Consider the following 13,404-nt stretch of genomic DNA (forward strand, 5'->3'; position numbering starts at 1 on the left):
AAGCTGCAAGGCATCCAATCAGCTTATCCAATCACATTGAGTTAGTCTAATATGAGCCACAAATTAGTCTTCTCAGCGGTAATACGCCCAATTTTACCATTTCTAAAGCGAATTGTGATTGGCTGCTGTTGACATCATCCAATGGAAAGGAGTGTAAGTACCGAAAATTTTTTTATCAACACTGATTTTGAGCCGGTGGAACACCCATTCATTCAAAAGCTTGATAGAATATAGCTTTGATTTCGTTCTTGTATTTCCCAATTCTGCTGACAACTGTTATCATGGATAAAGAATATGATTATGTTATTCTCGGCACTGGACTGAAAGAGTGTATTCTAAGCGGCTTGTTGTCTGTTAGCGGGAAAAAAGTTCTCCACATGGATCGAAACGATTTCTACGGAGGTGAGAGCACTTCGATGCACCCGCTAGAAAAGCTGTACGAGAAATTCAACGAATCCAGCGAACCAGGCGACACTTTTGGTAACGGCCGTGACTGGAATGTTGATTTGATTCCCAAGTTTTTGATGGCAGACGGCGGTCTTGTCAGATTGCTTGTCCACACTGGTGTTACCCGCTACATGCAGTTCAAGCAGATCGAGGGAAGCTTTGTGTATCGAGGAGGCAGCATCTACAAGGTCCCTGCCGACGATAAGGAAGCCCTGACGTCTAGTCTGATGGGAATCTTCGAGAAGCGGCGTTTTCGGAATTTCCTTTTGTTTGTGCTCAATTACAGTTTCGACGACCCGACGACTTGGCAAGGCATTGATCCGAAGTCGTCCACCATGAAAGATGCGTATGCGAAGTTCGGCCTTGATCAGAACACGCAAGATTTCACGGGACATGCCATCGCACTGTACCTCGAGGATGATTACAAGACTCAGCCCTGTGAGGAACCTCTACGACGCATAAAACTCTACTACGATTCTTTGTCTCGCTATGGCAAATGCCCGTACTTGTATCCTCTTTATGGGCTTGGCGAGTTGCCTCAAGGCTTTGCCCGGCTGTCTGCTGTATGGGGAGGCACCTACATGTTGAACAAGCCAGTAGATGAAATTCTCATGGAGAACGGTGCTGTTTGTGGGGTCAAATCACAAGGAGAGATCGCCAAAACTAAGGCTGTGATTGCTGACCCATCGTATTTTCCTGAGAAGGTTAAAAAAGATGGCCAAGTTGTTCGATGCATCTGTATTTTATCTCATCCGATCCCAAACACCAACGATTCGCAATCCTGTCAACTGATTATTCCTCAGAATCAAGTCAACCGAAAATCAGGTAGGGTTGATCCAATTATCCATATACAGAAATGCCTAGTATTTAGTTGGTAGTTGCCATTATACATGTATGTTGTTTCTTGAGATTAAAAAAATGTTATTTACACTTCATACATTAGGCACGCTTACAGTTCATAGGGTTTATAGATTGCTACTATAAACATCGTTTTAAAAGTCATGGAATGAGTTTTGATTTTTTTTAGATATCTGGGCTATCTAATCTGTGTTGATAATTAAATATGGCCAAACAGCTGTTTTGTAGTTTCTAAACATGAAGATCAAAGAAGGTTACTCGAGTGTGTGTACACAAACAAAATGATTATATTTAATGTAGTCTTCATGTGGAGCTAATTATCCAGTTTTCATGAACTTTCTTTTCCACTGACATTTCTCAAGGTCATTACAGACCTTTTTTCAAAATTATAACATTTCTTCTTAGTTGCTATAAAATTGAAATATCTTAAGTGTCTTTTTTTTCCAGTGGCTTTTAAATCAATTTGCATGATATTAATATTAACAAGATTCAGGCACCTGTCTGTTGAAAAGTAAACAAAATGCTCTCGTGTACCGTTGCCTGTTCTTTTAATTTCATTATCCTTCTATTCTTCAATACCTCAGTTTAAGAAAAAAAAATTCAGAGCTTTTCTTTTGGGACTTTCCATGTATCTGATTTTATGACCGGGCCAAGTTATAGGAAAAGAATTATTAGAAAAATTATAAAAATTTAGCACTTTGGTTTGATTGTGTGAAATGAATTGGTTGCATTTTATTGGATATTTGCACCATACAATATCTACTTTTGTCAGCTATTCTCTAGCAGTTTCTCCTGATAGTGAATGATTTTGCTTTATATCTCCTGGAAAATATTCTTCTTTAAACCAGAGAGACACATACAGAAATCTCATGACTCTTGATCAAAGAGTTGTTACTGGGCACCTGGCTGGGGTCCAGGGGGGTTTCGGTTTGTTGGGGGTGGGGGGTTTTGGTTATTTTATTATATCTTGGGCAAGATACTTAACACTCACAGTGCCTCTATCCACTGGCTAAAACTAAAATGCCAGAACATCAGAATAATCAAATCCAGAACACACAAAAGTTTTTTGTTTGTTCAAGGTTTTGGTAATCCAGCATTCCAGGTTTTAGTATTCAGGCTTTCCGGGTTTAGGTATTTCAACGTTCCCGCATTCCTCATTCTGGGTTTTAGCACTTGCACCCTCGGCCAGCTGTATTTATGGGTACCACTGCTAACCAGTGAATGTAAATACTGGGGACAACTATCATCCCATCCAGGGGAGAGTAGAAATATTTTTTGTCACTCAGGGATATAGCTACACCAAGCCGGCTCATCAACAAGCCGAGCTGGCTTTTCTGGCCTAGGCAACTCTAAAAGTTCTAAAAGTCCTATGTTTTTATGTGAAATTTCAGCAGGAATTAAGTTCTCTTTCAGCCGGTGAAATTAGCCGGCAGCCAGCCCTCAGTGACATCCCTGGTCACTTTATCCTTATGAGCTTGATGAAACACTTTGCTCAAATACAGACTTTTAATTTAATAAATGAATGCTACACAAGTACTTCAGGGAGGCCCAGTGGCCTGATGGTTAGCGTGCTGGACTCTGGATCAGGCGGTCCCAGGTTTGAGCCGTGGCTGGGTTACTGTGTTGTGTTCTTGAGCAAGGCACTTTACTCTCATAGTGCCTCTTGCCACCCAGGTGTATAAATAGGTACCAGCAAATTTAATGCTGGGGGTAAACCCTGAGCATCCCATCCTGGGGTGTAGATATACTCCTAGTTCAGCTGTAGTTTCATGCTACCGAAACCAGTATAAGCACTGGCATGATGGTCCACTTGGCTTGTATGCAGACTTAACCTTAATATACAATTATTTTCATTTTATTGCATTGGTTAACCTATTTTGTATTTCTTCTTTTAAGATATCTATGTGTGTTGCATGTCGCACACCAATGCTGTCACTGCCAAAGGTAAATACTTGTCTATCGTGAGCACCACAGTTGAGACAAGTGACCCTGAGGCCGAGTTACAGCCTGGATTGCAGCTGCTTGGTAAGGTCGACAAAAAGTTTCTATGGGTCAGTGATCAGTTTGAGCCTCAAGATGATGGCAAGGAAAGCAAGGTTAGTGCCAAGAAGAAACATCATCATTATCATCATCATCATCATTATCATCATCACTGTCATCATCATCATTATCATTATCATCATCATCATCATCACTGTCATCATCATCATCATCATCATTATCTTAGTTGTAGTCGTATTCAGAAGTTCCTCTGAATTTTTCCTGAGTGGGGAAAGAAAATGTTGCCATCCATCTCTTTCAGATGCATTGTAATGTTGAAGGCCTCAGCCAAAGATCTTCTTACTCCCTACTCCTGTAGTTTCTTCTCCACTGCATGCCCCCATATCTCTCTTGTTCATCATCTCTTTCAGTCTTTTCCTTTCTAGTGGCCAGGTGAGGGCGGTGCATGGGATCTTTTTCTTCCCCCAATAATCAAACGTAAACCAAGAAAAATTGTACACGTAGATAAAATCAGTTAATTACAGTACGTACGGGTCATGGAAAACCTGGAAAGTCATGGAATTTTAAAATCTCATTTTACAGGCCTGGAAAGTCGTGGAATTAAAGTATCAGTTATGGAAAGTCATGAAAAATGTTGTTTGTACAAAATAAGTTACTAGGCAGTTTTTGTTTCTGCAAAGAAAATGGGAAACAGGTACCCATAGTCAAGAAACTTTTCAAAAAAAGTCCAAGAAAAGGCTGAATTCGGGTTATGGAAAACTATGAAAGGTCATGTAAAAGATCCTGGAAAAGTCATTGAGTTTTAGAAGCTCAAAAGAATAGGAACCCTGTAATTGTAAATTCAGATTGGATGCAGAGCTGTAGCCCAGGCATGAAATAGCTCCTAACTTCTGATATTAGGAGCCTGCAGGGTTCCTTAATTTTTTTAGGCAAAATCCTTGAAGTCTTTGAAACATAACTGTTCATTTTTGTCATTGGTTGAGAAGGAGGTTTTTTGTTGGGTTTTGTTTGGGGGGGGGGTATTAATATAAGCTTGTCATTGCTTTTACTTCAGATATTCATTTCCAAGTCTTACGATGCCACTACTCATTTTGAGACAGTCTGTGAGGATATCATGAACATGTACGAGAGGATCACAGGAGAGAAGTTTGACCCAAGTTCAATTTCTATCAAAGATGTAGAGGTTGAAAATTAGCAACATAAAGGCTTATTAACTTAATGTAAGGGCTGTACTGGGAAATATTTGCTTGTGATTGTGGCAACGAATATTGTCAACTTCAGCAAATATCCATTATGAAACATACAGTCAAATGTCTTTGGCTGTATAGAGGTAGCCGTTAGTGGAGGTACTTTGTTATTGTTAATATTGAGGGGGGTGGGGGAGGGGGGGCACTGTTCCAGGGATGTAGCAAAGAAAAAAGGAAGTCGGCCCATGAACAAGCCCAGTCATCTCTTCTGGTCTTTATACCTCCAAAATTATACCTAGTATAGTCTTTGTTTTGTAGTGAAATTCCACCCGGCAATATGCTCTCTTTCAGTCGGTGAAATTAGCTTGTAGCTGGCTTTTACCTTCATTCATGTACAAACAGATTTTTTTACCAAAACTACTGACTGTAGTAAATGTCTAAAGTATTGTCTAAAGAAGTATTACTGAGATAAGTTAGTCAGCATTTCTTCATAGTTACGGCAAGTGACAATACATTAGATAGATAGATAGATAAATAGATAGATAGATATTTTATTAGGTGAAATAATTTATTTTCGGTTTTTATAGTTATTTCACGAAATTAAAAAATAAAATATAAATTAATTAAAATATATAAAATATAAAAATGATAATAATATAAATAATATAATTAATATAAATAAAAATAAAAAAAAAAAAAATTTTATTAAAATCTATAAAAAATAAAAAAAAAAAAAAAAATTAAATAAATTATTTGTTGGAATTAGGGGTCTGTTTTTTTGGAAAATAATTATTTTTTTTATTTTAATAAAATAAGTAAGTAATAAGTAATTTATAGTAACAGCGATTTTCAATTGAGTGTTGAAAGTAATTCATGTTTGCTTTGGTTTTGCATTTCTACGCTTAGTGATTGGTCTAAAAATCTAAATGTGCTTCTTTCCCAGCCAATCAGAAGTAAAACCAACTATGACTTGTTCGTACAATTTTTCCCCCACTTTGCACCAGGTTCATGTATTTGCTAATTTGAGTTTTGATTGCTTCTCTGGATTTTTTTTGTGTTTTTTTTTTTTTTTTGATTTGCCAGAGTGGTAACTTTGGTTTTGGTTTGTGACACTCAGTTTAAAACTGCTCTAATTGAGAATGCATGTTATGTTCGAAAAAAGCCAGATAAAGGTTTTGAACAATCGATATTATTGTCAACTGGCATATCTCCCAAGATATTTGCCAAAGATTCTTGACAGAGATTTGGCAATCTATTACTTAATTCCTTATGGTAAATCTGCTGGACTGGGAAGCTGGTCTTATACAATGTATCCAGCAATCAAAATTTCAGCTGAAGACATCAGCAATAATCAAATTCAAAAGCAAATGACTTTGATACATATATAGAAAATTACAACTGTTTTAAATAATTGCTATTTATTTATTTATTTATTTATTACATTATTTATTTTTGAAATCTAGAGGTATTTAGCTCAAAGCTCATAAGAAAATCGTGATAATTTTTTCAAACCCCAATGCACTTAAAAGGTTGTATAAAGGCTAAGAACTACCATTTACTGGTATTATGTTTTCATTATTTTTCTTCCATTACCAACATACGATATTTTACGTTTGAATCCCAATAATTCAAACCTTTAAGGAAAATAAAAAACAATGTTCGAGTTATCAGGGGGTTAGAGTTATCTAGGGCAACATTATTGAGAAAAGTTATGACATGGAGGGGAATCGAAAAAGGATTGAATTAACGGGAGGTTCGAGTTATTGAGGGTTTGACTTATTGGAATTCAACTGTAATTATTATAATTACCTTTAAAGCAAATTTATATATTTTGTCAGCAATTCTCCCCAAGTTTGTTAGTGTTATTAGTTATTTTAGATATAATTTTCGTACCATGTGGTGGTGGAATAGTATGCATAATTATACAGTTTAACCTTTCCCTTACAGACAAATGCCATAGAGGCAGACACTTTGAAAAAGCTGCTTTGTGATGATTCCACCGCTCATAAATGGACAATTTTACGGGTTATAAGGGTATCCATTTATGGGAAGTTTGACTGTATAAAAAACCTTTGGGTATTTACAACTTAACAAAGTCAAACAAGTATACCTGGCACGTTTTATGAGGTTCGAATAGGCGTAGAAAATTTCGTAGAGTTGTACCAGGGGTATTATACCTGTACACACAAGGACTGATTCCCAAAGAGAAATAACAAAAATACAGAAATATATGAAATAGAAACAAGATTTAAGTACTTTGCATAGAGTATTTATTTAATATATTTATTGATGGTTATTTATTTCAAATAGAGTTCACCAAAAATAAAATATTTATTATTCTGTTAAACCATAGAAATGCTGGTATTGTGGTATTGTTGGGTTTTAATGCATGCACAAGCAAGCAGCAACGAGGGGCGCAGCCGTGAGTGGCTTGGGAAGGAGGAGCCACTTTAAAACCCAACAACACCGCCAGTTATGCAGGCTACAAGAATGCTTGATCTATCAAGACCACCTTTTTCCATACATATCTCACATATCAACAAAAGTATTCCTTGCAGTTCTAGAAAAGTTCATCACATCTGAACCTGTTGTTGTGGCCTACCTGCCATGATATTCCTGTTACCCAGTCGTGGTATTTAACCAGTGTCCAGAGAATCCTACAGTCAACCCCTATTGGGCGAATAAATACTTTGTGTCACCAACTTACTAATAGTGAATGATTAATGAACATTAACAAGTTTGTGAGCTCAAAATGCATAAGATGTTAGTTGTTACCTCTTAGACTTATTGTTCACAACTAAATTTTTATTTACTTGTGCAGAGGAGGAAAATTGGCCAATTTTTATGTGACAAATATATTTGCTGAGTGCATACCTCTGCTGTCAAAGGTCATTACTGGCGCACTAAACTTTGAACTGCTGAAAAATAATTTTTGTGTCATGTACATGATCAATATTTATGTCACATAAGAATTGCCCGTGTAAACCTGGCTTTTAAAGCGAAAAGCCATCCCTATTTAGGGGACCTAAATAGGGATGACCTCATGGTTCGCCTTTTCAGATACTACTTGTGTGATACCATGTGTGTGTGTGTTTTTTTTTTATTTTTTTCAATAAAGTATTATTGTTATTTTTCTTGTGCAATAACAAACTATTTTGAAAACCTTTTCAGAATGTAACTCATATTTTGCCATGCACTTCTCCTAATAATGGCAAAAAGTTATTTCAAATAATAAAATTATAATTAGAACATATTATATAATATCCGTTTTACTACTATTGAATAGTAGTAAGTAATGAAAATAGCAAATTGTTTTTACACATACTTAATTTATTTAGCTAGCTATTTATGAGATATTAATTTCTTTATTTATTTGGTTGGTTGTCCATCGATATTACAATGCTCTAAATAAAACCAGTCATGGAATTGGAAAAATGTAATGAGTTATCTTTGCTCAGATTCCATGCAACCTTTTTTCCACCAGCACTTCATTTCGCTTAACGTTTGACAAACTAAAGAGAAAAGAGGGACTTCTCCTAGTCTATTCCCAACCCCCCGTACCCCCGCCCCCCCCCCCCCTCCCGCCTGTTTAGTCTCCTCTTGGAGTGCATGCAGGACAGGAATTTTTACTCAACAAATTGCCTTGATGCCCATATGATGGTCACTAATCCCTTGTTATCCGTCATCCGTACATATCAGGGCGCAGTTGTTCAAAGGGTGGATAACGGTAACTACCGGATATCCAGTGGATAACTGTCACACAAAACCTACTTCGCTCGCTAGCGATTTATCCGGTAGATAGCGTTATCCACCCTTTGAACAAGATATCAGTGGCGGATCTGGGGTAGGAGGCCCCGGGCCCCCTCCTTTTTTTTTTTTTGCTTAAAGACCTTTTATCACACACACAAAAAGGCCCCCGCCCCACTTACCTTATTGTTACTTTTTTTCCGCGGGAACTTAATTTCGCAAAAATGGAACAGACATATTTTGCGGGACTTAAATTTCGCGAATTGGCCAAAAAAATACATTTACAGGAACTAAATTTCGCTAAATTGTCAAAATACTGGTCTGCATTAACAAACAGTAAGTCTGAAAATTGACACAACTGATTTTAATAGCAATAGTTTCCAGTGACACTGAACAAAACCATATAACAAACCGAAACTTAAAACAGTCTGACATGTTCCTTTGTAACAAACTAGAGCTAGTTTGACGACTGCACCAAGATAATTATGTAGAAAACTGACAGTAACGTTGATTAATTTTAACGAATTATAAAGAAGGGTATAAAGTTCGCGTCGTTATTTTTCGCGAGAATCTTTTTTCGCGGGTCTTTAATTTTGAAAATCGCGAAAATTAAGTCCCGCGAAAATAAGTAACAATAACGGTAGTTCAAGGTCTGGTCCGTCACTGGATTCGTCCGAAGTCTTGCAAAGCGTTAAATACTAAACGTTTCGGCAGTGCTGCCTTCGATCATCAGTAGTTGTAGTAAAAAAATGTCTCAGACTTGGCATTTTTTCACTCTTGGTGGAAAGTCGCAGGTTTCAAATGTAACGAAAAAACAAAAATGTCCTGCGCAGCGTTAATTTAAATGAACACATTGGATTAAATGTAAAGTTTAACGCTTTAATGCAAAGCGTTACCTACCACAGTTTGTCTTGCTGTCAGATGCATTTCACTGACATTTTTGTAATAATTAAACAATCAGTCCTGCTCATCTTGTGGAACATCGTCTGATTTTACCTTGGCGTGCGGCCTCATCAGTGACCGTCAAGTATCTGGCGATATTTCGCGCGATTTCGCGTTAAATCTTGTACTTTTTAGGTACATGTACTGATTCTTTATAAGCGTTTTTTCGAAGCCTTTTAATTTATTAAAGTACGATAATTATTTTCATTAATTTTGCCTCTGTGGATAATGTTTTGCAATAACCACAAACAAACGTAAACAAGTTGCCAAACAGTAAAGTTAACGTTTACTCGACAATCGAAACCGTTGATTTCCAAAACAAGCGACGGTGGTTCTGTGCCGAATGATCGAGAGAATAAAGCAAACTTTATAATTTCAGCTTGCAAAAATTTGTTTTGCATATTTTCAAACTGGCGCTACTACAGGATATATCAAAAAACATACCAAGTTTCGGCGTGTTTTCTTTCTTACGATGTGTAGAATCTAGGACGGAAAGTCAGGAACTTTTGCTTTCCAAGTTTTGTCGCGTAGCAAACCCCTCGTGGTATATAAAAATAACTATTCTGTGTTGTTGAGCAACAGGCGTTTTGTTCAGATTTCACACGATTTTCTGCCTCTTGGGAACAGCTTTGTTTTATGTGTTATTCCCTAGCGAAAAGAAAATCGTGTGGAATTTTAATTTACTTTAATATACCACGAGAGGTTTAATTTAAAACGCATCTTTTTTTGTTTACTGAGTGGAACTCTGAAGAAGAAGAAAGTCAGTGCCTTTCGAAATATTGGCACTGACATTTTATTCCAGCCTTGCATTTTTTCGTTTTATGTAAAGTGTCAATAAAGTGGGCTACAGGTCGCGTGCCGCCGGGCCGTGGTACGTCGGCCGCCGTAGCGATCAACTGACTGGTTCTTAAGCCTGGTTTTCACTAGCGGACGTAAGCGCAAGCATAACAGCTCTTATTTCACCATCAAAACGGCTTCAAGTGAAGCAAAAGCACAAGCGCATTGCATTTTAATCCTTGTACTTGTGCTTGCGGCAAGCACAAGGATCAAAAATTGTCCTTTTTGCGTGATTGCGCTTGTGCTTGCGTCGCTAGTGAAAACCAGGCTTTAGAAAAAGCCTTCAGAAACCAGTATTGTTAAACCCGTATGCAAATTGGTGTGTCGAAAGTAAATTCAAAATGAAAATAGGCTTTTCCTGAATAAGATGATGTTATAAAGTAATATTTTCTTGGCTTCGACGAACAAATTTCCCAAAAAAGTAACTGAATTCTATCTTTTTATCATAAAATGTAAGGATTAATAAAGAACGATTTCTAAAAGTCTTCAACGCAATTAGTGTCGAAGACTTCAGTCTAGAAAAATCTATAATGTTTCAAAGATAACTGTATAATCAACATAGTCTTACAACCGAAAACAATGTTTATGTAGTTATTTGACTGAGGCACAGTGTGCGCCCATTTGTACAACTGAACCAAAGTGTTTCTTGCATTTACGTTTTCTTTTGGTGACTTTTATGTTTTAATAAGAACAACGTATATGAATTTTCGTGATCGTATACGTGAGTTTGATTTATCGATAATGGAACTAATAGTTTTCGTTGTGTCTCTATTTTGACATTGATTTTTAAATTTTCGAGAATTTAAGGTGGCTCTGAAACCGCTCCAGAGAATTTTTTTAGTTTTGCAAAAAGTTGTATTTTGACACGCTGATCATTATTCACCGGACTCGTTTCTGAGTTTTAAGCACTTAAAGCTAAAAATAAGGGTGTTTTTTTAACAGGTTATACCGATGCCATGGTTACCATTGACGTCAAGAAAATAACCACAATTTGATTTATCAGTGATTGGGCATTTGTTTGATACCATTTTTGTAGTGGTAACTGATAAATGTTTGTAGCACTGACTCATCAAAGTATATAAGAGCTGAAAAGTACTGAAAATTGTTTTGAGCCTCCCTAAGGTGGCAGAGCTGCTTGTCAAAACTACTAGCAGCCAGGGAACTTTTTATTATAGAAAAATTAGTGTATGGAACTTACTGGACAATACTTTTAAAGTTTATATAAACTCATTTCAGTTGAGCACAATCTTAAACGTAAACTCCTTAAAGACTTCATCAATTCTTAATGATTTTTTTGTTTGGTTGTTTTTGTTTGTTGTTGTTGTTTCTTCTTAGAATTTAATGTTAGTGTAATATTTCGTGTTTTGTAATTTAATGTAATAAAATATTAGTGTGATAAAATAGTGTAAATATCATTAAAGTGTGTATGTATGTATTAATGTATGTTTCGATAACACCTCGGAAATTTTGGGAACAGTGGATGTATTTCCTAAATAATTTTGATTCTCTATTTTTATTTTAAACTGGGCGCTGTCTTTCGTTTACAATTATTCGAAATCGCTGCAATCTTGTGTGCTTTTACTGTCTCTTGTTAGTTGATCCAAATTAGGTTTACCACTGGTAAACAGTTATTTGCATAACTTAGAATATAATATTGAAGCAACTTTATACATTATCATTACTGGTATGTAAAATTGATTTATTTGTGTACAATTTTTATTTATCGGTGATTTAGTGTTTGTTTTTTGTTTTTGTGATTTAAGAAAAAAGGGAAGCCTCGAGCCATGCAGCCCACACTGCCTGAGCATATCCTGGTTTTGACAGCATTAAGCGGCTAGGCATATTTCTACTCCCCCCTGAATGGGATGCTAGTCCATCGCAGGCTACCCCCCCCCCCCAGCATTATGTCGCCGGTACCCGTTTATACACCTGGGTGGAGAGAGGCACTATGAGAGTGAAGTGTCTTGCCCAAGAACACAACACAGTGACTCCGGCCAGTGCTCGAACCCGGAGTCCGGCTCACTAACCATTATAAGGCCACTGCGCCTCCCATCCTTGTAATATTTTCTTTTTTCTCGGAGATATTAGCTCTCTTCTTTGGTTAGAGTGCCGACTCTGGGCTTAACTCCATTCTCGTACCTCGAGTCTTCGTTCCTTACTGCGCAGGCTTGACGAGACGATCCTGACCACATCCCTGACCACTGGTCAAAGGAAACAAAGACCCTGGGTACGAGGATGGCCTTAACTCTAGCCAAGTCCGATGTTTTGAGCATGCGCAGGGTGCTTATTGTCAATTATCAGCCAATCAGCTTTGAGCTGAAATGACCAAAAGGAAGTCCGTGAATCAAATCGGACTTGGTCAAAATTTGTGTTCTTGCTAATTGGTGCCCACTGATAAAAAAATCGCGCGCCGGGGACGAGATTCTAGATCTGGATTCAGAATGTCCCAAAAGGTTATTTAGAAAGGTCATTATTCGTCTGATCTGTGCATGCTCCGTGCGCAGTCCAGATGACCTAAATCACGCAATCCGATTGGTAGACTTTCTAAAATAAAAGTCGTTCGCTTCTCGTTTCCGGTTTGGTGGTAGTAGACCCCTGTAAGTTCGACTTCAAAGTAAACGACCAGTACAGATTGCTTTATCCGGACCGCCCGTGCATGCTGGATTTCGCAGCCTTTTTCTATGTGAGAAAAATAATAAATTCATATTAACCGCGCTAATTCCTATTCAGACGTAAGAGAATTAATACTCAATTCACCTCATTTATTTTTTTTATTTTATTTTATTAGTTCATAAGATGCATCCACTACAACACATTAACACAAAAAAAATAAATTAGGTCAATCAACTTTACGCTGGAACGGGCCAGACTCGAGAAAGTCAATGTTATTGTGTTCAATATTTCAAGTACAATTGTTGAATTAAACAGCTAGAAACCGCAATTCAAAATCACTAAAAGGACTGAGTAAAGTTTTGCGGCTTTTATTTTGCCGAAATTTATTTTTACGGGATCTAATTTTCGCGGGTCGATGGAAAAATACGCAAAAATTGAATCCCGCGAAAATTTCATACCACACGGTAAATCGTATACTAGTTCAATTCACGCATTTTGCAATTTGGTGCAATGAAGAGAAACAAATATTTTGCTAAGAAGCGACATGTAAACTAACGAATAATAATAATAGAAGACATTGGAAAGTTATGAGTTTGAATACTGCCAACTTCACCTGTCAGACGTTGACAGCGAGAGACTCCAGAGTTATTTGCGGTCAGTCGGAGTCTGGACTAAGAAAAATCGTTTTACATTAATTAATGTGAATTTTCTTCGCAAAGTTACCGTCACCTAGCATCTGTATTAATTGAATGGTTTAAATCGAGTAAAAAAT

The 13,404-nt window shown here is 37.0% G+C and overlaps 1 protein-coding gene across 1 annotated transcript; it reads left to right on the plus strand.

Moving 5' to 3' along the window:
* The first annotated feature begins 203 nt into the window (after positions 1-203).
* LOC144648844 (rab GDP dissociation inhibitor alpha-like) lies at positions 204-5,002 on the plus strand. Its single transcript, XM_078508291.1, has 3 exons — positions 204-1,272; positions 3,202-3,401; positions 4,361-5,002. Exons 1-3 carry the CDS (start codon positions 282-284, stop codon positions 4,499-4,501), a joined length of 1,332 nt encoding a protein of 443 aa, XP_078364417.1. The 5' UTR covers positions 204-281; the 3' UTR covers positions 4,502-5,002.
* The last annotated feature ends 8,402 nt before the right edge of the window (positions 5,003-13,404 follow it).

Source organism: Oculina patagonica, chromosome 4 (genome assembly GCF_052425735.1).
Source record: "Oculina patagonica isolate OP01 chromosome 4, crgOcupat, whole genome shotgun sequence".
In the NCBI taxonomy this organism is placed as follows: Eukaryota; Metazoa; Cnidaria; class Anthozoa; order Scleractinia; family Oculinidae; genus Oculina; species Oculina patagonica.

What these genes read in the sequence shown, in the direction of transcription:
- LOC144648844 (XM_078508291.1), top strand. Translation starts at nt 282, where the DNA reads ATGGATAAAGAATATGATTATGTTATTCTCGGCACTGGACTGAAAGAG. An exon ending in TCAAGTCAACCGAAAATCAG is followed by an intron (nt 1,273 to 3,201) that starts GTAGGGTTGATC and finishes TCTTCTTTTAAG; the next exon opens with ATATCTATGTGTGTTGCATG. An exon ending in ATGATGGCAAGGAAAGCAAG is followed by an intron (nt 3,402 to 4,360) that starts GTTAGTGCCAAG and finishes CTTTTACTTCAG; the next exon opens with ATATTCATTTCCAAGTCTTA.